This window comes from Triticum aestivum, chromosome 2A (assembly GCF_018294505.1).
Source record: "Triticum aestivum cultivar Chinese Spring chromosome 2A, IWGSC CS RefSeq v2.1, whole genome shotgun sequence".
Taxonomy (NCBI): domain Eukaryota; kingdom Viridiplantae; phylum Streptophyta; class Magnoliopsida; order Poales; family Poaceae; genus Triticum; species Triticum aestivum.
Genome location: NC_057797.1, coordinates 59,479,786 through 59,505,731, shown reverse-complemented (window position 1 = coordinate 59,505,731; position 25,946 = coordinate 59,479,786). Strand labels below are relative to the sequence as shown.

The 25,946-nt window shown below is 49.1% G+C and overlaps 1 protein-coding gene across 1 annotated transcript; it reads left to right on the top strand.

The window, feature by feature from the left end:
• Positions 1-213: 213 nt before the first annotated feature.
• Positions 214-2,475, top strand: LOC123184703 (ricin B-like lectin R40G2). The gene is made up of 5 exons (XM_044596784.1): positions 214-485; positions 600-1,265; positions 1,388-1,510; positions 1,790-2,018; positions 2,127-2,475. Coding segments are annotated over exons 1-5 (1,218 nt in total). The 5' UTR covers positions 214-287; the 3' UTR covers positions 2,129-2,475.
• The last annotated feature ends 23,471 nt before the right edge of the window (positions 2,476-25,946 follow it).

Genomic DNA, 25,946 nt, shown 5'->3' with positions numbered 1-25,946 from the left:
ATGACAAACCACGATGTCTCTAGTCAGCGGAGGCGCGCGATTAACAACGCCGCGGCTGGCCGGCTCTCGGCCTCCGGCACGCCTCGGTCCTAACGGAGCCCGCGTCGTTCAACCCTCACCTATCCGTCTTCCACCTTCCCTAATTTGGTCACATTTGTTAACTCCCGTGGGGCGTGCGCTCCCAAGCCCTATAAAACCCCGGCCGGGGCCGCCGGCCAGCAGCACACACATCTCAAGCGATCGACACGAGGAACACTCGCTCGCACTCTGTCCACTGAACGTTCGTAATGTTCGGGCACAAGAAGCACAACCAGCCTCCGCCGCCGCCGCCGGCCGGTGCCGGCTACCCGACCGCGTCGCCGCCGATGATGCCGCAGCAGGAGCCGACGTTCAAGATCTTCTGCCGCGCCGACGAGGCCTACTGCCTCACCATCCGCCACGACGCCGTCGTCCTCGCCCCGACGAACCCCCGCGACGAGCACCAGGCACGTACATAGTACACTCCTGCGCTTATCAGCTCGTCGTCCGAATGAACGTAACGTACGTACGTAAATGTGACAATTTCATCTGTGCATGCATGCACGTGTGTGTGGGTGCAGCACTGGTACAAGGACATGAGGCACAGCACGCGGGTGAGCGACGTGGAGGGCCACCCGGCGTTCGCGCTGGTGAACAAGGCCACCGGGCTCGCCGTCAAGCACTCGCTCGGCCAGTCCCACCCCGTCAAGCTCATCCCCTACAACCCGGACTACCTGGACGAGTCGGTGCTGTGGACGGAGAGCAACGACGTGGGCAAGGGCTTCCGCTGCATCCGCATGGTCAACAACCTCAACCTCAGCTTCGACGCCCTCCACGGCGACAAGGACCACGGCGGCGTGCACGACGGCACCGGCGTCGTGCTCTGGGAGTTCTTGAAGGGGGAGAACCAGAGCTGGAAGATTCTTCCCTGGGGCGCTGACGGCGGGTACGGGTACGGGTACGGCGGCGGCTCGTCCGGCGGCCAGGATCCCTACGCGCCTCCGCCTGCGTACGGAGGAGGGTACCGCCCCCCGCCGGCCGGCGCGGAGGCCTACCCGCCGCCGCATGCCCACGGCGCAGAGGCGTACGCGCCGCTGGGCGCAGGGTATGGGTACGGCAACCTGCACCGCGCGCTGGCGTCTGAGTCCACCGTGCGCGTCCTGTGCGCGGCCGGCCAGGACTACAGCCTCACCGTGAGGAACGGCACCGTGTGCCTCGCGCCCACCAACCCCAGAGACGAGTTCCAGGTGACAACCAAATGGATGCATGCACATACCAGCTTCTTCCATCCGAATCAATCCATCCATTACGATCTTCACTAACTTTCATCTCTGTTAATTTTGCGTGTGTCTGACAAAACGAAATGTAGCACTGGGTGAAGGACATGAGGTACAGCACCAAGATCAAGGACGAGGAGGGCTACCCTGCGTTCGCCCTGGTGAACAAGATCACCGGCGAAGCCATCAAGCACTCCCTCGGACAGAGCCACCCTGTAAGCAAAACTAAGCCACTACAAACATATATCTCTCTCTCCGATCCACAGTAATTATCGTTGTTTTAGTACAACTTGTGACGTTGATACCTGTCTCTCTCTGTGCTCCTTAAATTCAAGCGAGTTGGTCCATGCAGGGGGTGGCACGTGCCTATCTACGTTTACGATTTCCATGTTCGCGTCACACGAATTGAAATTATTTTCCACACCTGCTCTCGTACGTGTTGAGACGTTTGCAACACGCTGGTGGGCCGTGGTTGACATGTGAGTGGACTGCAGGTGAAGCTTGTGGGTTACAACCCGGAGTACATGGACGAGTCGGTGCTGTGGACGGAGAGCCGCGACGTGGGCAAGGGCTTCCGCTGCGTGCGCATGGTGAACAACATCTACCTCAACTTCGACGCGCTCCACGGCGACAAGGACCACGGCGGCGTCCACGACGGCACCGAGGTCGTGCTCTGGGAGTGGTGCAAGGGCGACAACCAGCGCTGGAAGATCGTCCCCTGGTGTAAGCCACGCTACTCTCTATCTTCAGGACATTGGCACATTGCACTCACCCTTGACCGTACTGAAAATGTCCACTGATCGCCATCGCTTCCTTGCCTTTCTCATGCAGAGAGTGTACCTTACTGTCATCCGCTTCTGCACTTCTGCGCGTTCAGTAGAGAGAATAAACCCGGACTGCAGCGACGATCCCAATGTCAGTGTGCCACTTGGTCGAGACCGGGTCACTTCTTGGTCTGAGAAAAGAATTCAGGATGTTGATGAGCTGCAGGGCGGTCTAGCAAGTTATCTTCTGAGTTTCGTCTGGATCGCTACCTTGATCCATGGGCATGTGTCTTCTCCCGTCTATGTGTGAGAGAGAGTTTAGTTCGTTTGCATTTGGCAGTTTCGAAAGAATTACAAGTAGTAGTACTCCCTTCATTCCAAAATATAGTGCGCCCGCGCTTCTCGAGGTTCAATTTTGATCATAAATTTAACCAATGAGACCAACTGCGGCGGAAGAAAAAATTATATAATTGAAAACTTCTTTCGAATACGAATTCACTGATATAATTTTTACTCCCGCCGCAATCGGTCTTGATAGTTAAATTTACGGTTAAAGTTGAAGCACGGGGATAAAGGAAACACTACATTATAAAATGGAGGGAGTATGACTGTACATTTATGTTTGTAATGAACAAATATATGCCTGCAAGAGCCACCGTCCTGCATTCTTGTTCAGCCTTTTCTTGCTGTTATCGTTGGTACCGGGCAAGCGTCAGCTGTCCAACCTACCTACGACTAGGCGAAGAAATGGAGGTTTACAATTTTTGGCGATACCTCAACGTAGGTTCTGAATTGCTGATGCCATTGACAACTCAGTGAGAGCTTCTAGATCGCCAGGTCATGCCGCCCAACGCACTACTTCAATGCATGGTCCTAATTCTTAACGCCTAAGCATCGCTCCGTGTTAATCTGCTGCTGTCAATTCAAGGACGGCTTAGGATGGAGCGTTTGGTTCAACATAGAAAACAATGAAATTGCGGCCATTAGACGATACTGGCGTCGTGGTAAGCGGAGGAAAAATCGGGACACTTGAACAGATTGCAATGAAAACCACCCACGGAAGTAGTGACAGGCACGCACCAAAATTTACCCAAAAATGGTAAGTAATATTTTACGTAAACTTCCTTTTTAAACTCCCCCCCCCCCTCCCCCCCTGCGGTTTCAAGTGGTGGGTCCCCTTCTCTAATTCTGTCCAACAAAAAGATGCCAAGTAGGCTATTATGTTAATTACGTATGATTGATTACGTAGATGTAGCATTGCTCAAATTTACCATACGGAATCTCCTAATTGCATGTGTTGTCTGCTGGTAAATCCTCATAGCATTCGAGAGAAAAATATCAAAATTTGGAGAAAACGTCTGGCTTAGCCATCTTGAATCTAAAATCTCTTTAGTGGTCCATGTACAAATATCTCTGTAATTATTTCCTTAACATAACTCATTTCTTTTTGTTTATAGAATTGTAAAGCATAGACTTTCACTCGCAAAGTAAATCGTAGACTTTGCTGGACCAAACTGGGCCAAATCCCACAACCTTGGCCTGTTACAAATATGGGTCTCCACAAGCCTAGTAACGGCCCAACTAGTGCCAAAGCACCATGCCTAAAGAAAGCACCGTGTGTGTGTTGTCTCAAAAAAAAAGCACCGTGTGTGTGTGTGTGTGCACGCGTGTGTGTGCGCGCGCGCCTAAAGCACCAGGTCATCGAGAGAGATTATCCTATTCTTTCCACCCGTCACGAGAGGGAGTGTGTGTGTTTTCCTATCGTAAACCGTGTTTATAATTTACTTACTGTCCGTGTCAAGAATTGATCTTGGCCAAAATCGATGCCTTGTCGTTATCGTGACACGGACACATAGACACGGTTTCAACTGATCCTTCGACGAGCGGATGTGCGCATATTGACAAGCCAGTTCTATCACAGCAGGCCTACCTGCTGCGCCAAGCCCCGCCAACAAATACTACACCCTCTGTTTCAAAATAGATGACTAATTAGTACAAAGTTGGGTCATCTATTTTGAAGCGGAGAGAGTAGTACGCATCACTTTTAAATCGGTCAAAGAAGTGGTTGGTTCACTTCACCAAGTCACGTACTACTAGCAAAAATAGCCAAAGCCCTCGGAACAAACAAGATCGACACAACAAGATAAAGTTCACATAGTTGCTGGACTCTTCCCTACGCCCGAAATTAAGGTGTGCCCTTTCCCAACAATGGCAGGGCAGTGCACACATGGCGACGCCAGCAGTGGCCGTCCGTTCAATCCACTTCCGATTTTACTCCCACAGGGACAAAAGTTTGCCTCGAAAACTTGATAGCACACCACGGCAGGTTCACCTACCTCACCTGCACCAGCCGAACGTTGATCTCGGTGGACACTTTCGCGCTGCCAATACGCAGGAGCGCCCCAGATGCTTCGAGAAACCCACAAACTTCAGAAACGGGGCCTCGTCGGAGTCCGACCGGTTGAAAAAAAAAGTGTTGCGACTACGTGTTCAGTTTGGTACGCGGGATTGCATGCACCATACTAGTTTCTGCCAGAAAATAAGATGGGCAGAACAAGATGATAGTTTTACCAACTCCGTTTCACCGGATGGCTCTCTTATCCCGACCCAACCATCGCCTTCGGCATGTGAATTTCTTCCGTATTCTGCTTGAAACTTTCATGATAGAGCAAGTAGTAGCTTTGTCGACGAAAGTGGGGCACGTCGATCAAGGCTCGAGGCAGCAGTGAGATGCAAAAGAAGCACCCGGCCATGATCGTCATCAAGAGTATAAAGCGCCGACTGTGTTGCTAGTCGTCTACAAGAGCGATCGCAGGAGGCATCCGAACTTGGAATCCCACCTTGTTTTGTGGGGGAATCACGCAGCGTCGGGTGCACGCTTCCAAGCCAGGCCGTTCGTGGCCAAAATAGGATGCTTCTCTTTTGCATATCTGTTTTTCTCTATTCTGAAATACAGCATGCGCATTTTTCGTCTTGAAAATACGGCCAGCCAAGCCAAGCCAAGCGGGGAATAGTTGTGAAATAAATGGCCAAAATGACTTAAGAGACAGCAACATATTTAGTCTTTAATTACATGAATTTCTCGTTACTCAAAAAAATTACATGAATTTCTTTAATCAAAAAAAATGTACATGAATTTCTTTTCCAAAAAACTTTTAATCTATTCATCTTCAAACTTGGCATTACGACGAACACCCGAAATAATAAAAATTATATCCAAATCTGTAAACGATCTAGCAATGACTACAAGCACTGAAGTGAGCGAAGGCATGTCACCGTCATGGCCCCTCGCTCTCGTTGGAGCCGGATTTTTTTTCGTTGTAGTAGACAGTCGGAAATCGTCATGTTAAGGCTCAATAGGACCACCGCACCAAAACAACAACCGTCGCAGATGAATAGAAGCGTATTTCGGAAGGATGAGCATAGATGAACGAAGACCGGATCCAAGCAGAACCAACAAAGACAACCACCGGCCGAATCCCGGGGGATCTGCTGGAGACACACCTCCACTCGCCCTCTGACGATGCTACTACTAGAAAAATGGCTATAGATGATATGGTCACTAATGGCACACAAGACATGTGGTGCGCCATTAGTATATACTAATACTAATGGCGCACCATGTGTAGGTGTGCCATTAGTGTCCAAATACTAATGGCGCACCACATCCATGGTGCGCCATTAGTAACATTTTTTTTCATTTTTTTCAAAACTAGTAAAAGCGCACCAGTGGATAATGCGCCATTACTAGTTAAACTAGTAATGGCGCACCACATCCACGGTGCGCCACTAGTAAATTTTTTTTAAATTTATTTATTTATTTTTTCAAAACTAGTTATGGCGCACCAGTGGACAGTGCGCCATTACTAGTAATGGCGCACTGTCAACTGGTGCACCATTACTAAGTTTTTTCAAAAAAAAATTCAAAATTTGTTTTTTTTAAACTAGTAATGGCGCATCGTGGGAGTGGTGCACCATTACTACTAGTAATGGCGCACCACTCCCACGGTGCGCCATTACTAACTTGGCCCAAAACTTCCACCGAATGCACCCCCCTCCGCGTGGACTGCCTTTTCAGTTTAAAAAAAATAAAAGAAATTGATGAAAGTATCAAAAAAATAAAAGAAAATAAGCTTCCTATGTGATATGTGGTCTAGTTGTTGGGAAATTTACAAATATGAATTTTGACTTTATTTGCAAAATCTCTCTGGAATTTGTAAAATGGGCATAACTTTTGCATACGAATTCGGATTAAAAAAATTTCTATATGAAAAATCATCTACTCGAAAAGTTACATCCAAATATAACGGGGGGAACCCGGTTAAACATTTTCAAAATCCCTAAAAACCTAACAGAAAAAAGTTACGGGGCTTTTAAGATCCGGAGGCAAAAAAAATCAAAAAAAATCAAACTTACTAGGGGCGCACCGTATGCTAGGTGCGCCACTAGTAACAGAAAAAAGAATTGGTTTCGAAAAAAAATTGAATTATTTTTCGAAATATGACCGGAAAGTTTGAAATATTTTTTTCAAAATTTCATCATACTCATGAACTAAGTCCTAGACATCAGCAAGGTTTAATAGGATTGATATGATAGATATATCAACAAGTGCCTGTGAAGTGAGGTGGTGCTGGGGTTGGATAGAACTACGAAGTTAAGCGTGCTCTTCTGGGAAGTTTGACCGCAGAGTTGACCCGAGATTAAGCCATAGTGACCCGAGATTAAGAAAAAAAATTGAATTTTTTTTACTACTAATGGCGCACTCCTGCGTGGTGCGTCATTAGTATACCAGATACTAATGACGCACCATGGGCTATACTAATGGCGCACCTGTGGTGCGCCATTAGTATACCAGATACTAATCGCGCACCGGTGGTGCGCCATTAGTAAAAAAAAATCTAATGGCGTGGTGCTAGTGGCGCACCTGTAGTGCGCCATTAGTAGCGAAAATAGGTGTGCCACTAGCAGCCCTTTTTCTAGTAGTGTCTCGTGGGCATTGGTCCCGGTTCGTCTGGACACATTTGTCCCGGTTCCTTGCACGAACCGGAACCAATGGGCCTCGCTCCTGGCCCACATACATTGGTCTCAGTTCGTGGCTCGAACCGGGACAGAAGGGGGAGCTTTAGACCCGGTTCCAGCCACGAACCGGGACAAATGAGTTGCCTATATATACCCCCATCGCCGCAGCAGAGCACTCCACAGTGCTTTGTTTTTTCTGGCCGGCGAGGAGAAGGCATTTGGGTGCTCTAGCTCACCTCCTATGCGCATAAGGTGTTCTATGAAATGCCCAAGCCACACTAGTTAAGCTTTCTCCTCTCGAAGCTCGACCTCCAAGCTCCATTCCCCAATATTTGCATAGGTTTAGCGGTCCGTCACGTCCCGTCCCCGTCTTCACTATCGTCGATCGCCCGCGCCGATCTCATCGCCGGCACCACCGTGGTGAGCCTCTTGTTCTTATCTTCTTTCTAAAAGAAAAGAATTCTTACTTTAGATAGATACTTGTCTAATTTTCTTACTTTTATTATTGCTTGTTAATATATAGTGCGATGGTTTTGGTATCCGCCCCCATCGGCCCTCGTCCTGTCTATGATTCAGATGTGGTATATATTATCTTTTTATAACTATTTGGTTCATTTATTGTTTATGACAATTATGCCGACCAATGTGACATAGATTTTATTTATGTAGGAGGTAGTTGAACCGGAAATTCCAACCGACCCTATTGTTGAGAGTTAAATTTAGTTGAAGAAGAAAACAATTACTTGAAGAAAAAATAAAAAATGAGGAGGAGAAGATGATATTGGAGTTGCATGTTGCGGATGTCGTCGATGATCATAATGTTGGAGGTATGCCCTAGAGGCAATCATGTATGATGATATTTCCTATGTGTTTATGAATAAAGATAGTCCTTGGACATTATCAATGATGTGTATCAGCAAGTACGTGACTTGTTTGTGGGACTATGCATTGTATGATGATTGTCCTAAAAGGTCCCTAGTCGAAAGGGCTGTGTGGATGCGCAGCCAACTAGACTAGCATATGACACGGTTGATGGCTTGGTCTCACTAGCCATGGAGCATTGGACGCTAACCGGATAATATGGACTTGGAAGGATCTGGTCGGATTCGACATAGTCGGATCCGAGTCGAGATAAGGTCCGAGTCGGACAGACCCAACTATGAGACACAGCGATATGTCATCTGTGAGTCTCTAGTACAACATATGTTCTATGTCCTAAGACCTGAGCTGACGCATGTACTCAGGATGGTGACAGACTTGCTTTGGGCCAACCAAACGCTACTCCGTAACTGGGTAGTTATAAAGGTAGGTTTCAGGTTTTTCCAGAACCATGCCGCGAGACGTGGTCGAGCAAGATGGGATTTGCCCCTCCGATCAGGAGAGATAGACTCTGGGCCCCTCGTGTGATCCGACCAGGATAAGCATGGCCATGCGACAAGGATTATGAGATAATCTGGTTTGTGGTCGGCATCACTGGAACGAGAAAGAGGTCGGGCTAGCACAAGGATGACAGACTCGCCTTGAGCCCGACAACATATATCATGTGGCAAAAGGAATGGAAGTGTGATGTACAGGTCCGCCTAATCAGCTTCAACGTCTGCTTGGTGGTCGACACGCCTTGCTAAAGGCCGTGATACGTCTCCAACGTATCTATAATTTTTGATTGCTCCATGCTATATTATCTTCTGTTTTGGACATTATTGGGCTTTATTATTCACTTTTATATTATTTTTGGGACTAACCTATTAACCGGAGGCCCAACCCAGAATTACTGTTTTTTGCCTATTTCAGAGTTTCGCAGAAAAAGAGTATCAAACGGAGTCCAAACGGAATGAAACCTTCGGGAACGTGATTTTTGGAACGAACAAGATCCAGGAGACTTGGACCCTACGTCAAGCAACCAACAGGGAAGCCACAAGGTAGGGGGCGCGCCTACCCCCCAGGCGCGCCCTCCACCCTCATGGGCCTCCTGTTGCTCCACCGACGTACTCCTTCCTCCTATATATACCTACGTACCCCCAAACGATCAGAAATGGAGCCAAAACCCTAATTCCACCACTGTAACTTTCTGTACCCACGAGATCCCATCTTGGGGCCTGTTCCGGAGCTCCGCCGGAGGGGGCATCGATCACGGAGGGCTTCTACATCAACACCATAGCCCCTCCGATGAAGTGTGAGTAGTTTACCTCAGACCTTCGGGTCCATAGTTATTAGCTAGATGGCTGCTTCTCTCTTTTTGGATCTCAATACAATGTTCTCCCCCTCTCTCATGGAGATCTATTCGATGTAATCTTCTTTTGCGGTGTGTTTGTTGAGACCGATGAATTGTGGGTTTATGATCAAGTTTATCTATGAACAATATTTGAATCTTCTCTGAATTCTTTTATGTATGATTGGTTATCTTTGCAAGTCTCTTCGAATTATCAATTTGATTTGGCCTACTAGATTGATCTTTCTTGCAATGGGAGAAGTGCTTAGCTTTGGGTTCAATCTTGCGGTGTCCTTTCCCAGTGACAGTAGGGGCAGCAAGGCACGTATTGTATTATTGCCATCGAGGATAACAAGATGGGTTTTTTATCATATTGCATGAATTTATCCCTCTACATCATGTCATCTTGCTTAAAGCGTTACTCTGTTCTTATGAACTTAATACTCTAGATGCATGTTGGATAGCGGTCGATGTGTGGAGTAATAGTAGTAGATGCATGCAGGAGTCGGTCTACTTGTCTCGGACGTGATGCCTATATACATGATCATACCTAGATATTCTCATAACTATGATCAATTCTGTCAATTGCTCAACAGTAATTTGTTCACCCACCGTAAAATACTTATGCTCTTGAGAGAAGCCACTAGTGAAACATATGGCCCCTGGGTCTATATTCCATCATATTAATCTTCCAACACTTATTTATTTTCATTGCCTTTTATTTTACTTTGCATCTTTATCATAAAAATACCAAAAATATTATCTTATTATATCTATCAGATCTCACTCTCGTAAGTGACCGTGTAGGGATTGACAGCCCCTTATCGCGTTGGTTGCGAGGATTTATTTGTTTTGTGTAGGTGCGAGGGACTCGCACGTAGCCTCCTACTGGATTGATACCTTGGTTCTCAAAAACTGAGGAAAATACTTATGCTACTTTGCTGCATCACCCTTTCCTCTTCAAGGGAAAACCAACGCAGTGCTCAAGAGGTAGCAGGCCGCTACCAGCCATGTAGTACGGAGGTGATCCGAACTACGACCAAGCCGACTTGAACCTAAAGGGTCGCGAGCTTAAGGGAAGGAACCTACAAGGTCGGATCCGAGGACACTGGTCGGATGTGATCCGAGCTGTATTCGGATTGTGGCCGAGTAGACTTATGGGCTTTAGGGTCCGTGCGAGGCCCAAGTGTTGAGCCCGCGACGGACGCCTATATGAAGTGGAGGTGCTACACACTCACGCGGTTGATCGCTTCGGCGCTGTCACTAGGGTTTGCATGTGTTGCGAATAGACACCTCCACTCGCCGCCGGTTGTGTGATCGGACCTAGCAGTCCGCCGCACGACGTTCCTCCTGCACGCGCGGATACTGTTAGAGGCGGTGCACTTGCGCCGCTCCGGCGAACCTGTACGTGGGAACCGACTACCAACTGTACGAGGGAGATCAGAAGAGGAGGATACGATCCACGCAGACGCGCTGCCCAACTCTTCTTCCGCTGCACGGCACTACGCGTCTAGTGGTAACGAACTGTGATCCATCTCCCGTAGCATGTTCTTGGTTGTTCTGCGCGTAGGAAAATTTTAATTTGTAGTCGACGCACCCTACCGTAGAACCCAACACACAAGATCAAGACGGATGCAATGCGGTTGAAGATTAGAAAGATTAGAAAATATGCCATTCATACCGAGGCTTGGTATTATTATGCCGTTGGATTAATTTTTACCTTGGTTGTGATTATGATCGCATTTGTTGTTGCATTGAAAGGTTTTACATAGTTTCAATGTATGCTTTAACAAGATGCTCTGGAGAGCTATATGTTGTTCAATGAGAACTATGTATATACTTTGTTTTTAATGTGAAGATGAACTTCTATTAATTTGGTCACTTATCTATCCATATGAATCTGTAATGGTTTTTGACACACATAATGTGATGATGAACTTCTATTAATTTGGTCACTTATCTATCCATGTGTCTTTGAATGGTGCATTTTGAACACACAAAAAGTCCGGAGTTGAAATAAGTTCAAAAAAAATAAAATCCCTTTGTAACAGATGAGTTTTCGTCCGAAACCCTGATACTTCGAAAGAGATTGTCCATTTTGTACAGGACGTGCATCCAGTTTTTGCCGTAACCCTCTCAACTTTTTAGCACATGCTATGTGGGTGAAATTATGATACCATGCCAACTTTCAACCTTTTTAGAGTTCATTTGTAGTGCTTTTCAATTTCAGGGTCATTTAGTGCAAAAATAATGAACTAATAGCAAAAATAATGAACTTAAAATAATCAATTAAAATATTATGTTATGATCAACTAAAACAAAACTATAATATTCTTCAATAGCAAAAACAATCAACTAAAAAGTTTTTATAAAACTCTAATAGCAAAAGGAATCAACTAAAAAGCTTTTATAAACCTCTAATATTTTTTAAACTTATATAAAATTTATGCAACCAAAAGCATGAAAGAATTATCAAAACATGAAAAGCAGAAAGAATTATCATAAAGAATTTTTTGTTAGAAACTTTAGTAGCAAAAAGAATTTTCATAAAGAATATTTTTGATAGAAACTAAAATAACAAAATCTGTTTTTTAATATAATGATAAAATGCAGAAATATTAAATAGCAGGAAAAAGAATCACTCAAAATATATTTTTATAGTGAAGTTATTCACAAACTAGTGATTCACACAAATTTCAAAGAATTCAAATTTAAACTATTCAAATTTGGAAACTAATGGCACTAATAGAAAGTTTATAATTATTCTAACCTAAAAGCAAAAAGAATAAAAAAATAAAGCAAAATCAAAAGAAAATAAATAATTCAAAAAAAGAAAATTACTGGAAAAAATAAAAAAAATGCCGCCTACTAGGCCACACGGCCTGCATACGACTAGAAACCCATCTGTACATGGGCCAGGATGCAGGCCCGCAGGCCCAATAGGCCCAACATGGTAGTGACAAGGGTAGGCAAGTATTGCCTACATATTAGAGAGGAGCTCAGCACCTGAGCCGCAACGTAGCTTATAAATAGGTGATGAGCTCTCTCAGCTAGCGAGGTGGGACTAAACTCCCACCACACCACCGTTGTACCACCCTTTGGTCCCGGTTGATGGGACGAACCGGTACGAATACCCTCCTTTGGTCTCGGTTCGTCGCACCAACCGGGACGGATACACCCCTTTGGTGAAACAGAGACCCTTGGTCCCGGTCGGTGGCACGAACCGGGACCAAAGGGGTGTATTCGTCCCGGTTGGTGCCACCAACCAGGACAAAAGGTTCTACTATATAAGCCCACACTTAGAAAATTTTGCCCAACTGCTCCCATTCTCCCCCGACGCCGCCAGGCCGCTCCTCGTTGCCGTCGCCGACGCCGCCCGATGCCGTCCCGATGCCGCCCGCCGCCCCTCCTCCGCCCCGACGCCGCCCGACGCCGCCCGACGCCGCCCAACTTTGCCGCCGCCGCCGCCCTCGATGCCAACTGCCCCGACACGCCGGCGCCACTCCCCGCGCCCTACACGCGCCCGCCCCGACGCCGCCCGCCATGCCCCGCCACCCCCTATGAGCACCTGCCTCGCGCCACTGCCCTGCCTCGCACACCCGCGCCCCTGCCCTGCCCCGCCGGCGCCGGCGCTGCCATGCCCCTCTGCCCAGCCGACCCCTAGCTTTCCTTTTTTTGTTATATATATGCTATTTGTTTATATGTTTTTAGATTTTCTTATATGTTGTTTTCAGATGTTTTTAGTTGTTCATAAAAGAAATTTAGATGTCCAAAATGTATTTTTTATTGCATTTTTTCTATTTATATATGTATGTGGCTATAGATGGATATATATGAGAAATGATGATCCATGGATGTATGCATTTTTTCCAATGATGATCCATAGATGGATGGGTGGATGTATGTGGATACATGAGGGGGGGGGGTTCGATATACCTTCTCTCTGATAACATTTCCTTCTTCATATGCTGAGTTAGTTGATTTAGGTTAGTTGATTTATAGTGCATTATAGTTGAAAAAGAAGAAGAAGGAAAATAAGAAAAAGATAAGAAGAGGAAGAAGGAGAAGAAGAAAGGAGGAGAAGAGGGGAGGAGAAAAAAATAAGAAGAGAAAAAAAGAAGAAAAAAAGAGGAGAAGAAGAAAGGAATAGAGGAGAAGAAGATATTTTTTCTTCTTCTCCTCTATTCCTTTCTTCTTCTCATCTTTTTTTTATTCTTTTTTTCTTTGATCTTTTCCTCTATTCCTTTCTACTTCTCCTCTTTTTTCTTCTTCGATCTTTTTCCTCTTCTTACATGAGGGTGGGGGGTCGATATCCCTCCCCAATAACTTTGACATGTGGGTGGGGGGTCGCCGAGGGTTCGAGGGGCAAGGGTCGGGAACTAGGGTAGAGGTTCGAGGGTCACCGAGGGGTCGAGAGGTTGCCTAGTGTCAAAGTATTGAAGAAATCCATGGCTTCATCATTAGTCGGAAGTAACCGGGGCATGATGATACGAAGTTGTGCAAAGTTGTTTTGGAACGGAGTTCATGATAGAATAATTTGCCTTTTTGTATGAATTTCAGCAAAGGCCTTCCAAATAGCGATATTCGGAAGGCTCTTGCTGAACTTTGTATGAAAAAGCGAATTAACCTATATGGGACTCCGTTCCAGAACAACTTTGCAGAACTCCATACCATCATGCGCCTGTTACTTTCGCCTAATGATTAAGACATGGTTTTGTTGAATCCTTTGACACTAGACAAAGGTGACATGAGGGGGTCGAGGGTCGGGGGTCGTCCAGGGGTCGAGGGTCCAGATTTATCAAGAATGCCCCCATTATAGATGTGCACAAGTTGACCCAAACCCTAGAAGCGTTGCTGAGGCCACCCCAAACACTAGAGAAGCGTCGAGGCCACTAATATGATTCCTTGTTGTGATTAGGTAGCTAGGTCTACGTTTGACACTAATATTTCCACCTGCTATCATGTTTGTATAATAATTGCCATGTTGTAATATTTCCAGAAACAATGGAGCACGGACGAGACGAGGCAGCAGAACAGGTGTTGGGGGGCATAATCTTAGCCGGAGGTGATGTCATGTTGTATCTTAACGACAATGATGGTCTGGAAGGATAGGGTGAAGAAGCAGGCTACAGGGATCGAACAATGGAGGAGGAAATACATTATTATGATGGCTCCGGTGACCGAATGCCGGTGCAAGAAGGAGACCGTGATGACGGCTCCGTTGACCGAACAGAGTCCGGCCAGGTATATATTAAGCCTATGCTGACTAGCTAATTGATGCATTCATTGTTTTGGTATGTACACATATTAACTCTCGTCTTTCTTCTTTTTTCTAGCCCTCCGGATCGAGCACAACTTCGGTAAAGAAACGAGGCCCGAAGAAAAAGTTGCGCCCAGATGAAAGGTTCACGATCACAGCAATCGTGCACGATGGCCAACCGATTGAACCCATCCGGACAAAGGAAGCATTTGCTGCTCAGTGCGGGGTTCTAGTTAGGGACCAGATCCCGATCAGCATCCAACAATGTTGAAGCCTAAAAAGGAAGACCCTGAGGTCTCTTATGTCAATGATATGCAGAAAGATGATCTTTGGACCGCGCTGAAGGCAAATTTCACCCTACCATCAGAGGAGGATCCGGAGAAGCCAGTTAAAGAGCAATTGATCAAGTCTCATGCTCTTAAGAAGATGGCAGACTATTCAGGAGGTGGAAGAATGAGCTGAAAACAACGTTTATCGACAAAGAAGAGACACCAGAATTCACTGGCCGGTATGAGAAGATCAGAGATCACTGGGACGAATTTGTGGCCCACAAGACATCGGAGAAGAGTAAGCAGATGTCAGCGAGAAAGAAGATAAATGCTGCGAAGAAGGAGCATCACCATCGCACGGGGTCAGGTGGCTACCTCAAAGCCCGGCCGTTGTGGGCCAAGACTGAGAATGACCTGCTTGATAAAGGGGTAGAACCAGAGACATTGCACCGGCCAGACCGTTGCCAGACTTGGTTCTTCGGGGTTGGCGAAAGCTTGGACCCTATAAAAGGGACGTGCATTTGGACGAAAGAGAAAATGTGAATACCCGTCACGAAGCTTAAGTTCTATATCGCCGCAGCGTAGGACGAGATGTTTGTTCCAGATAGAGAGAATGACGAGCTCACAATGGCCCTCGGGAATCCTGAGCACCCTAGACGGACATGAGGCATGCCAGGCTCCGTTCCATTGAAGGTTGGGTTTCCGGACGCAGGCGGTTACAAATGCCAGGAGAGGAGGAAGAAAGTAGAGCATACCCAATGGCAGGCGCTGCACGCAAGGGTACAAGCAATAGAGGAACGAGAAGAAGTTCGTAGCAACCGACCTGCCGAAGCTACCCCCGTAGCTACCCAGCCATCTCAGCGGAGAAGCAACGTGGCTCCTGCTAGCTACCCCGTGGATGCTATCAGGGAGTCTCAAAATTGCCACCTTATGATGCAATGGCAGAACTTCAAAGTCAAGGCGGCTGTCGGCTCTATTCGACCTCCCGAACCCGATGCAACTTTTCACTGCCGTCCAATTCTAGAAGGATATGCTAGGGTGACGGTGGATGAAATAATGGAGGGATTTGAGGACCTCGAGTGAGGGAGTCCTGGATTAGGGGGTCTCCGGACAGCCGGACTATATCCTTTGGCCGGACTGTTGGACTATGAAGATACAAGATTGAAGACTTCGTCCCGTGTCTGGATGGGACTCTCCTTGGCGTGGAAGGCAAGCTTGGCAATACAGATATGTAGATCTCCTTCCTTGTAACCGACTCTGTGTAACCCTAGCCCCCTCCAGTGTCTATATAAACCGGAGGGTTTAGTCCGTAGGACGAGGACAATCATACCATAGGCTAGCTTCTAGGGTTTAGCCTCTACGATCTTGTGGTAGATCAACTCTTGTAATACTCGTATCATCAAGATCAATCAAGAAGGACGTAGGGTATTACCTCCATCGAGAGGGCCCGAACCTGGGTAAACATCGTGTCCCCCGGCTCCTGTTACCATCCGCCTTAGACGCACAGTTCGGGACCCCCTACTCGAGATCCGCTGGTTTTGACACTGACATTGGTTAAGTGAAAGTGTTAAAGCAGTATAGTCTGATTGCCTCGTTCGCTGCGCTACCACCTCCTTAATGGACCAAGACGTTGGATCAAGTGTGAATACGCATTTTTTACGAACACCCCCGGATTATATGCGTGGGGGCTGAAGCCGACGACTGTAAACTTTCAGGTTATATACATATATACATAAACGGCCGCACAAGAGGCATCATAATACTTTCAGGCAAAAGTATAAACGCAGCCTACATAATTCAATAAAACATTGTTTTTACAATGGGAATACATGTCACTAGAATATAATATTCTTGGAGCACTGAGCCTCTATTGAACGAGCGCCTTCAAGGACTTCTTCAAAGTAGTGCTCGGCAGATACTCGGCCTACGGCCGAACTCTGGGTTGCAATAGCGGTGGCCTCCATCTCTGCCCAGTATGTCTTGACACGGGCAAGTGCCATACGCGCACCCTCTATGCACGCCGACCTCTTTATAGCATCGATATGCGGCATAGCACCAAGGAACCGTTGCACTATTCGGCATTGGCCCTTCCGGCCACAGATGATCCACAACAGACCTCATGGCAAGCCCGGACAACCTATGGAGCTCGGCCCATTCGGCCATTCGCTCATTCAGCAATAGCGGACGCACTGGAACATGGAACTATGACCAGAACATCTTTTCCACTTCACGATCTTTTTGATCCTTGAAGTACTCGGCCGCATCAGCAACACTTGCTGCCAAATCCACGTACACATGTGCAGAACTCCATAGTTGATCAAGAGGGGCATACTTTGGATCTCCGAACTTCGTCCGCAACAAAAAGGGCTTCCCAGCCACGATATCTCCAGCTTGACGCAGCTCCTCCTTTGCCGCCCTGATTTTAGAGCGGGCTTCCTTGGCTGCTACCATGGCCTTCTCCAGGTCCGTCGCCTTCGCTCGGCTTTCTTTTTCAAGAAGCTGGTAATGATCGGCGACATCTTTTAACTCAATAGCCATCTTGCCTATTTTTTCCTTGCTTTGGCAATGCGTAGCCTGTTCGGCTCTCAGCTCTTCGACTGCCTTTAGAGCGGCCCCATCACTATTCCTTGGCTCGGGCAAGTTCCTCCCGAAGGGTCTCCACGGCGGCATCTCCATCTGCAGTCATAACATATTAAAGATACTAGCATCATGCTCCTCTTACTATGTGTTGATCACCAGAGAAATCACATACCCTGTGCCTCATCGAGTTGCTTGTTGACAAGCACGATGTCGGCATCTGCCGCATCAAGTTGCCGCTTTAGCTCGGCCACCTCACCAGTCCGGCTAGCCACCGGACCTTCCGCCACCTGCATATGAAGGTGGCCTGATTATTCCTGGGACTATGATCTTCTGTTTGCCTCCGCTCTCGACAACAACCAGAGTCTCAGGGGCTAGTATCTGCATAGGGTACACCTAACGTGTGTGGTACCGTCAAAACATACACTATTTCACGTACCTCAAAGCCTTTCAGCAGACTCATAAAAGCTTCATGCAACCCGCTTTTGGCGGATGAAATCCTCTCAATCACCGTACCCATTAGCGTACGATGCGCTTCTGAGATGGCTACTTGCTCCAGAAGATCCTTCAGTGTGTCCGATCACACACCGGATGGTTCCGGACTCTTTTTGTTGCTCTCTTTAGGATCCGAATACTGAGGACTTCGAGTGGCCGAAGGATTACCCTTTGGCCTTGGCGGATCAGGAGAAACCCTCCGCAACGACACTTCGTGGTCGCCCGCCTCATGAAGCGGGGTGGCATGGGGAGGTGTTTCGCTCTCCATCATCTCCAGAAGAAGATCCCCCGAAGACAAACTCTGTCGAGAAGGGCTACGATCCGAACTACAGAACATATGCTTTGGTTATTGTCTTCAGAAGTAATGTAGGATATTTTTACTATTAAGTACTTTTTGTTTACTTACAGCTTGGTAGAGTGCTGATCCCCTTGTGGGCACTGTGCGGCAAGAGTACCCGCCGAGGCAGGACCCCCTGGCGAAGATCTCTTCCCCCGTTTGGAAACCTTTGTTTCTGGGTCTTCAGAGGTGGTCTTCTTCCTTCCTTGGGGAGAGGGAATTTCAGATTCTTCTCCCTGGTTATCCTCCTTCGTGGAGGCGCTAATTCCCCTGGTTTGGATGGATAATGAGTGAGGCCTGCTTTCAGCCTCTTTATTCCCCCTTTATCTTCCCTTGAGGGCGCCTGATAAGGCGCCGGCTCGAGCATTCTGGCCAGTACTGGATTTGCTGAGCCTTCGGGAAGGGGGGCCGAACACCTGATCATCTTCGCCTTTCTTACCCAGTCCTGGTCAAAGAGCGACTTTTCAGAATGATGTTATGATAAATAAAAAGACAGTGTGTTCGGCCACGGAATTACTTACTTGGGTATCTGGGCGATTGCAGCTCAGACCCACATCCTCGGTGGTGTCTGGACACCTTATTTGTGGACCGAAGAACAATTTGTACATCTCTTCAAGCGTCATGCCGAGGAAGTGCTGAATAGTTCGCGGTCCTTCCGGGTTGAATTCCCACATACGGAGGGGTCGACGTTTGCAAGGCGGGACTCGACGAACTAGCATGACTTGCATTACCGTGACCAGGCTGACATCTCTCTCGAGGAGATCTCGGAAGCGACTCTGCAATATCGGCACATCATTTACTGGCCCCTAGTCTAGCCCCTTGTTGATCCATGACGTCAGTTGAGGTGGGGGGCCCGAGCGAAAGGCAGGGGTGGCTACCCACTTGGTACTCCGAGGAGCTGTGATATAAAACCACTCCCGCTGCCATAAACTGGACACATCTGGGAAGGAACCCTCCGGCCATGGAACATCAACGCTTTTGCATATTACGACACCTCCGCACTTTGTGTGTCACCCCTCGATCATCTTCGGCTTCACATTGAAGGTCTTGAGCCATAGGCCGAAGTGTGGGGTAATGCGGAGAAAGGCCTCACACACGACGATGAACGACGAGATGTGAAGGAGGGAATCCCGGGCCAGGTCATGGAAATCCAGCCCATAATAGAACATGAGCCCCCTAACAAAGGGATCCAGAGCGAGGCCTAGCCCTCGGAGGAAGTGAGATATGAATACAATGCTCTCGCCGGGTCCAGGAGTGGGAATGACCTGCCCTCGAGTAGGCAGCCTGTGCGAGATTTCGCCGGTCAAATGCCTGGCCCTCTTAGCTTCTTGATGTCTTCCTCTGTGACAGAGGAAGGCATCCACCGACCTTGAAGGTTGGATCCGGACATGGTTGAAGGTCCGAAGCGCCTGACCTAAGCCTTGGGTGTTGGAAATCGAGGCGGGGGAAGGATTCGATTGAGTACGAGAGGGAAAAAAGGACAAGCCTTGGCATATTTATAAAGAGGGTGAATATCAAGCGTCCTCCTCGTGGCCGTTTGGGACTTGCCTAAAATCGAGGAGTCATACCAACGGGCACGATTGGGTTACCCACGCCCGTATTGATGAGAATCCCGTAATAAGGGGACACGTTCTCTGCTTCGACAAGACATGTCAAGAAAAATGCCTCGCGATATGTGCAGTGCTGGTTGAGAAAAACGGTTCGAATAATGACCGGGCCATGGCATGATGTCATGTTGCTAAACGTGTCAGTAGATTAGATTTGTGGAAATATTATTCTCTCTACGGTGGTATGTGGAACTTGTTTTGCAGAGCCGGACACTATCCTTGTGTTCAAAGTCTTCCATGGAGTATTCGAAGGAAGAACCCGCCTTGCAATGCCGAAGACAAATCTGCGCGCCGGACTCATCATCACTGAAGCATGGTTCAGGGGCTACTGAGGGAGTCCTGGATTAGGGGGTCTCCGGACAGCCGGACTATATCCTTTGGCCGGACTGTTGGACTATGAAGATACAAGATTGAAGACTTCGTCCCGTGTCCGGATGGGACTCTCCTTGGCATGGAAGGCAAGCTTAGCAATACGGATATGTAGATCTCCTTCCTTGTAACCGACTCTGTGTAACCCTAGCCCCCTCCGGTTTCTATATAAACTAGAGGGTTTAGTCCATAGGACGAGGACAATCATACCATAGGCTAGCTTCTAGGGTTTAGCCTCTACGATCTCATGGTATATCAACTCTTGTAATACTCATATCATCAAGATCAATCAAGCAGGACGTAGGGTATTACCTCCATCGAGAGGGCCCGAACCTAGGTAAACATCGTGTCCCCCGGTTCCTATTACCATCCGCCTTGGACGCACAGTTCGGGACCCCCTACCCGAGATCCGCTGGTTTTGACACCGACATCGAGCTTGACCAACCTATCGGCGAAGGGGAGACTCGGCTGGGTTCAGCTCTGAAGACTCCATGCCTATAGCGGAAGGAGCTCATCAACCTTCCGAACTGGACGCCTCCGCCTCCTCCTCCTCCTCTGGCGAGTCAGGGCACTCCGCCGCCTCCTCTGCCTCCTCCTCCTCCTCCTCCTCCGGTGAGTCAGGGCACTCCGCCTCCTCCTCCTCCTCCTCCGGCGAGTCAAGGCACTGCGCCTCCTCCTCCTCCTCCGGCGAGTCAGGGCACTGCGCCTCCTCCTCCGCCTCCCCCCCTCCTCCGGCGAGTCAGGGCACTCCGCCTCCTCCTCCTCCTCCTCCGGCGAGTGACCAGGGCACTCTGCCTCCTTCTCCGACGTGTGACAGCACTCCGCCTCCTTCTCCGCCTGCGCCTGCGCGCCCGAGCAGCCAACCTCCTCCTTCTCTGCCTCGTCAGCAAGGGCGGAAGAGACCCGCCGCCGCTCAGGCTGCTCCGGCGCGTCGTACTCGTTCTCCTCCGCCTCATAAGCAAGCAAAGAAGACAGTCGCAGCCGCTCCGTCTGCTCGGCCGGCATCTAGCAGTACAGCCAGAGGCGGGAGGCAATTAAGATCCGGTCCATCTCTAAAGCCTCTAGAGAAGTTACCATATGAGAGGTCCGTGGAGGAAAACAAGAAGATCGTGGAAGCCGAAGTGAGGGACTTCTTTGAAGCAGTGAAAGCAAAGAAACATCCACCACAGGAGGAGAAGGTAGATCCGATGAGAGCAAAGCGCACACTCAATGCCCTGAAGAAACCACCATCGTCTCCGCCGAAAACCAACTATGAGGGCATTATTAGAAAGTCATTTATCGAAGTGGAGCGGTCGGGAAGTACTATCAGTGATCGAAGGTTAGCAGAATGACGAGCTGGAAAAAATTGCCCAGCTCGGCGAACAAGTGAACCAATTGTGCCCCCCGCTCAAGGTGTCTAGCGATATCGTCGCTAAAGATCCAAGGATGGTTCCCGGTTATACCAATCTTGGAGATTACCTGCCCGACGATATCGTCACAAATTTTGATATAATGGAGGTGGACGAACACAAATACCAGTACAGGAAGCCTCTCGTCAGAGATGAAACTATTCTGACAATGATGATGCGAAGATTCCATGATTGGTACATGAAAACCTGCAGAGAGTCTAGGGGGAAGGATACTTTGATGCTGAGAGTTAAAGAGGAGCACAACCTCGTTGGAATTGAACTGTTGACTGTTCCATTTGAGGAGTTCTTCCAGTGGTTCAATCAAAAGGCCCTCGATAAATTAACGGTCACTTGCTACTGTCTGTAAGTACTACTTCTGCCATTAAGTCTCTATATATAGCTCAGCTCTTTCATTGCATGTATATATGATTATCCTCACTATATTATGCAGATTGAAGATCGTCGAATGCAGAAAAGTAGAAATCTATGACATTGTGTTCATTAACACAAATCACATAGATGAATTTACGATTAAATTTCAAGCCAAAGATACCGAGGCCAACTTGCTCAAATCTTTGCTTCAAAATCAAAACAAAGATAAAATACTCTTTCCTTACAACTTCAAGTGAGTGTTACTGTCTTGTGCATATTCGGTTTCCCTTATTACTCGAGGTTATAGTAATGTAATTGATGAGTTATGCATGCGTGCACAGCTTCCACTATATTCTCCTGGAGATTAAGCTTGAGCACGGACTAGTAACCGTCTTAGACTCGAGACAAAAATCTCCCGAGACCTATGTGGACATGACTAAAATTCTTGAGAAGTAAGTTCAATCGATCATTATCGCACCATATCGGCAACTTTTTGTTCATTTCCTGATATCAAGTAATTATTTTCTTTGTCTCGCAGGGTTTGGAAAGTATTCACCGCACAAGCTCCGGGACTGCCGGGGGAGCTGCGATGGACATACCCGAAAGTAAGTAGTACTAGCTAGCTAGTTCCACACACACTACAAAAAAAGAAACATCCGTGACATGTTGGGCCAAACGAATTTTTTTTCTGTCATACATATGACACTTCTATGACGATAATTGTGACAAAACCCGGTATAATCATAGATGTGGTGGGCTCCTACTTCTATGACAAAAAATCATGACAGAAAATTTGTTTTTCGTCCTGGGCGGGCCGGAGACGCGGCTGCATGACATTCTTTGGGCCGTCCATGACGGAAAAAACCATGGTAGAAGCGAGGGGGAGGAAAATTTCGGGGAGTTCCCGGTTACGGTGGGAGGTCGGGGGCCGAGCGATGCGCGTTTCTCTCATACATGTATGCGCGTGTGTGCGAGGCGTTGGCTCTAACTGAACCCGAGCGAGGCGTTGGGCTCTAACTGAACCCGAGCGATTGCACTGCAGGCTACGCGTTACTGAACCCGAGCAATCGATCGATGGCTGTTAACTGAACCCGATCGAGCGATTCCTTCGCTACTGCTGCTAACTGAAGCCGATCGATGGGATGAACAGTGAGCGTTGCGGGGGGGGGGGGGGTTGGATGAACAGTGAGCAGTGGCGTTGCCTCTGGATGAACATGACCCCGTGGTGTGGTGGAGGGCTGGATGAACAGTAGACAGTGGAGGGGTGCCAGTGGAGGGGTGGATGAACAGGACCCCGTGGTGTGGAGGGCTGGATGAACAATAGACGATGGAGGGGTGCCCGTGGAGGGGTGGTTGAACAGGACCCCGTGGTGTGGAGGGCTGGATGAACAGTAGACAATGGAGGGGTGCCCGTGGAGGGGTGGATGAACAGAACCCCGTGGTGTGGAGGGCTGGATGAACAGTAGACGATGGAGGGGTGCCCGTGGAGGGGTGGTTGAACAGGACCCCGTGGTGTGGAGGGCTGGATGAACAGTAGACGGTGGAGGGGTGCCCGTGGAGGGGTGGTTGAACAGGACCCCGTGGTGTGGAGGGCTGGATGAACAGTAGACGGTGGAGGCATGGTTGAGCAGTAGCCGGTGGAGTAGCGCCCGGTGGAGGCTGGATGAACAGGAGCCCGTTGAGGCTGGATGAACAGGAGCCCGTGGAGGCTGGATGAACAGGAGCCCGTGGAGGCTGGAGGAGGTCGACGGTGGAGATGAACAGTATCCCGTGGAGTCCCGTTTTGCGGTACGCCACACCCCTCCCGATGAACAGGACCCCCGTTTCGACCATAGCGCTCCAACACAAGTCCGTTTCCTCTGTTTTGCGGTACGCCACACCCCTCCCGATCAATAGGACCCCCGTTTCGCCCGTAGGAGGTCCGTTTCCTCCGTTTTGCGGTACGCCACACCCCTCCCGATCAACAGGACCCCCGTTTCGAGCGTAGGAGGTCTGTTTCCTCTGTTTTGCGGTACGCCACACCCCACCTGATGAACAGGATCCCGTTTCGACCATGGCCGGTCGAACACAAGGCCGTTTCCTCTGTTCTGCGGTACGCCGGGCCTCGTTTCCATCGCCTGTTCCGTCCAAGCCCTCCCGATGAACACGACGCATTCCGTTGCCTCCCCATGAACATGACGCATTCCGTTGCCTCCCCATGAACATGACGACGATGCTGTTTCTCCGTTCCGACCCAGCCATGTACACGAGCCCTTGCTGTACGTATGCGCGAGTAGGCGTTTGAGACCCCGACCGTATGTACACATATGTGGCCGTATTTTATTTCTTGCACCCTGACCGATGTACGTACGTGTACATGCTATGTGCACGCCTCTACTACGACATGTGCGCGCCTCTACATCGACCAATATATATGTACGTACACGTTCGCGACTAGAATGACAACGCTACGTATGCTTCGACCATGTGGGTCCCAACTATCAGGCACTTCCTTGCGTGCAAAGATGTAGTTGGTGGGTCCCAGCAGTCAGGGGGGCGAATCGTTTTGTTTTGTTTTTGCCCGGACGCACTTCCTTGCGTGCGAAGGTGTAGCTCATCGGTCCCAGCAGTCAGGGGGAAACGTTTTTTTCGCGAAATACGGTGGCCCGTCCGGTGGGTCCCCGCTGTCAGTTGGAGGAATAATTATTTTGCACGTAATAAGGAGGCACTTCCTTGCTGCGGTCGTGGACCCAGTTGTCAACCTCTCCAAGTACAGTCCACGTCCGATGGAAGTCGTTCCTTGACCACGTTGACCACGCCGCGCCGAGAGCACCAGGGCGGTGGACGACGGCGAGGCCTAGGAAGGGGACGACGGGGAGCCGGGGAAGACGCGACAGTGGAAGCCCGCGCGGAGAGGAGTACGAGGGTTCACTGGTTCGGCTGCGGTGTGAGGCTGCCATCGCCGCAGGGCCTGGCCAGCGGTGGGAATAGTAGGGGCGGTGAGGCCTCCGCGGCAGCACAGCCGGCCACGGGAGGCAGAAGCATGCGGCACGACCGGCGCTGCTTTGGGCGGCTAGAGCAAGAAGACCAGAGGTTGAAGAAGCACTACGGCCGTTGGATGGACATCGTACGGTCACTGGAGCTAGAATCGTTCATATTGACTAAAGTTGACAGAGGCCCCCATCCCAGTCAACTTAGTAAGCCCACAAGTCAGCCTCCCACCATGGTGGGTCCCAGCTAGCAGGGGGGTATTCATTTTTTGTGCGTAATAAGGAGGCACTGTCGGTGGGTCCGAGCTGATAGCGGGGGAATGTTTTTTTCTCGAAATACGCTGGCCCGTCCGGTGGGTCCGAGCAGTCAGGGGTAAATGTTTTTTTCGCGAAATAAGGTGGCCCGTCCGGCGGGTCCCTGCTGTAAGGTGGAGGAATAATTATTTTGCGCGTAATAAGGAGGCACTTCCTTGCGGCCGCCTGGACCCAGCTGTCAGCCTCTCCACGTATAGTACTCTTCCGATGGAAGTCGGTCGTTGATCACGTTGACCACACCGCGCCAAGAGCACCAAGGCGGTGGTCTGGACGACGGTGAGGCCTAGGAAGGGGACGACGCGGAGCCGGGGAAGACGCAGCAGTGGAAGCCCGCGCGGAGAGGAGTACGAGGGTTCACTGGTTCGGCTGCGGTGTGAGGCTGCCGTCGCCGCAGAATAACAGGGGGTGTGGGTGAGTGGAGGGATGGCCTGGCCAGCGGTGGGAGTAGTATGGGGGCGGTGAGGCCTCCGCGGCAGCACAGCCGGCCACGGGAGGCAGGAGCAGGCGGCATGACCGGCGCTGCTTTGGGTGGCTGGACCAAGAAGACCAGAGGTTGAAGAAGCACTACGGCCGTTGGATGGACATCGTACGGTCACTGAAGCTAGAAACGTTTATTATTGACTAAGTTGACAAAGCCCTTGGTATGCTCCAACTTAGTAGGCCCACAGGTCAGCCTCCGAAACGGTGCGCCCCAGATGTCA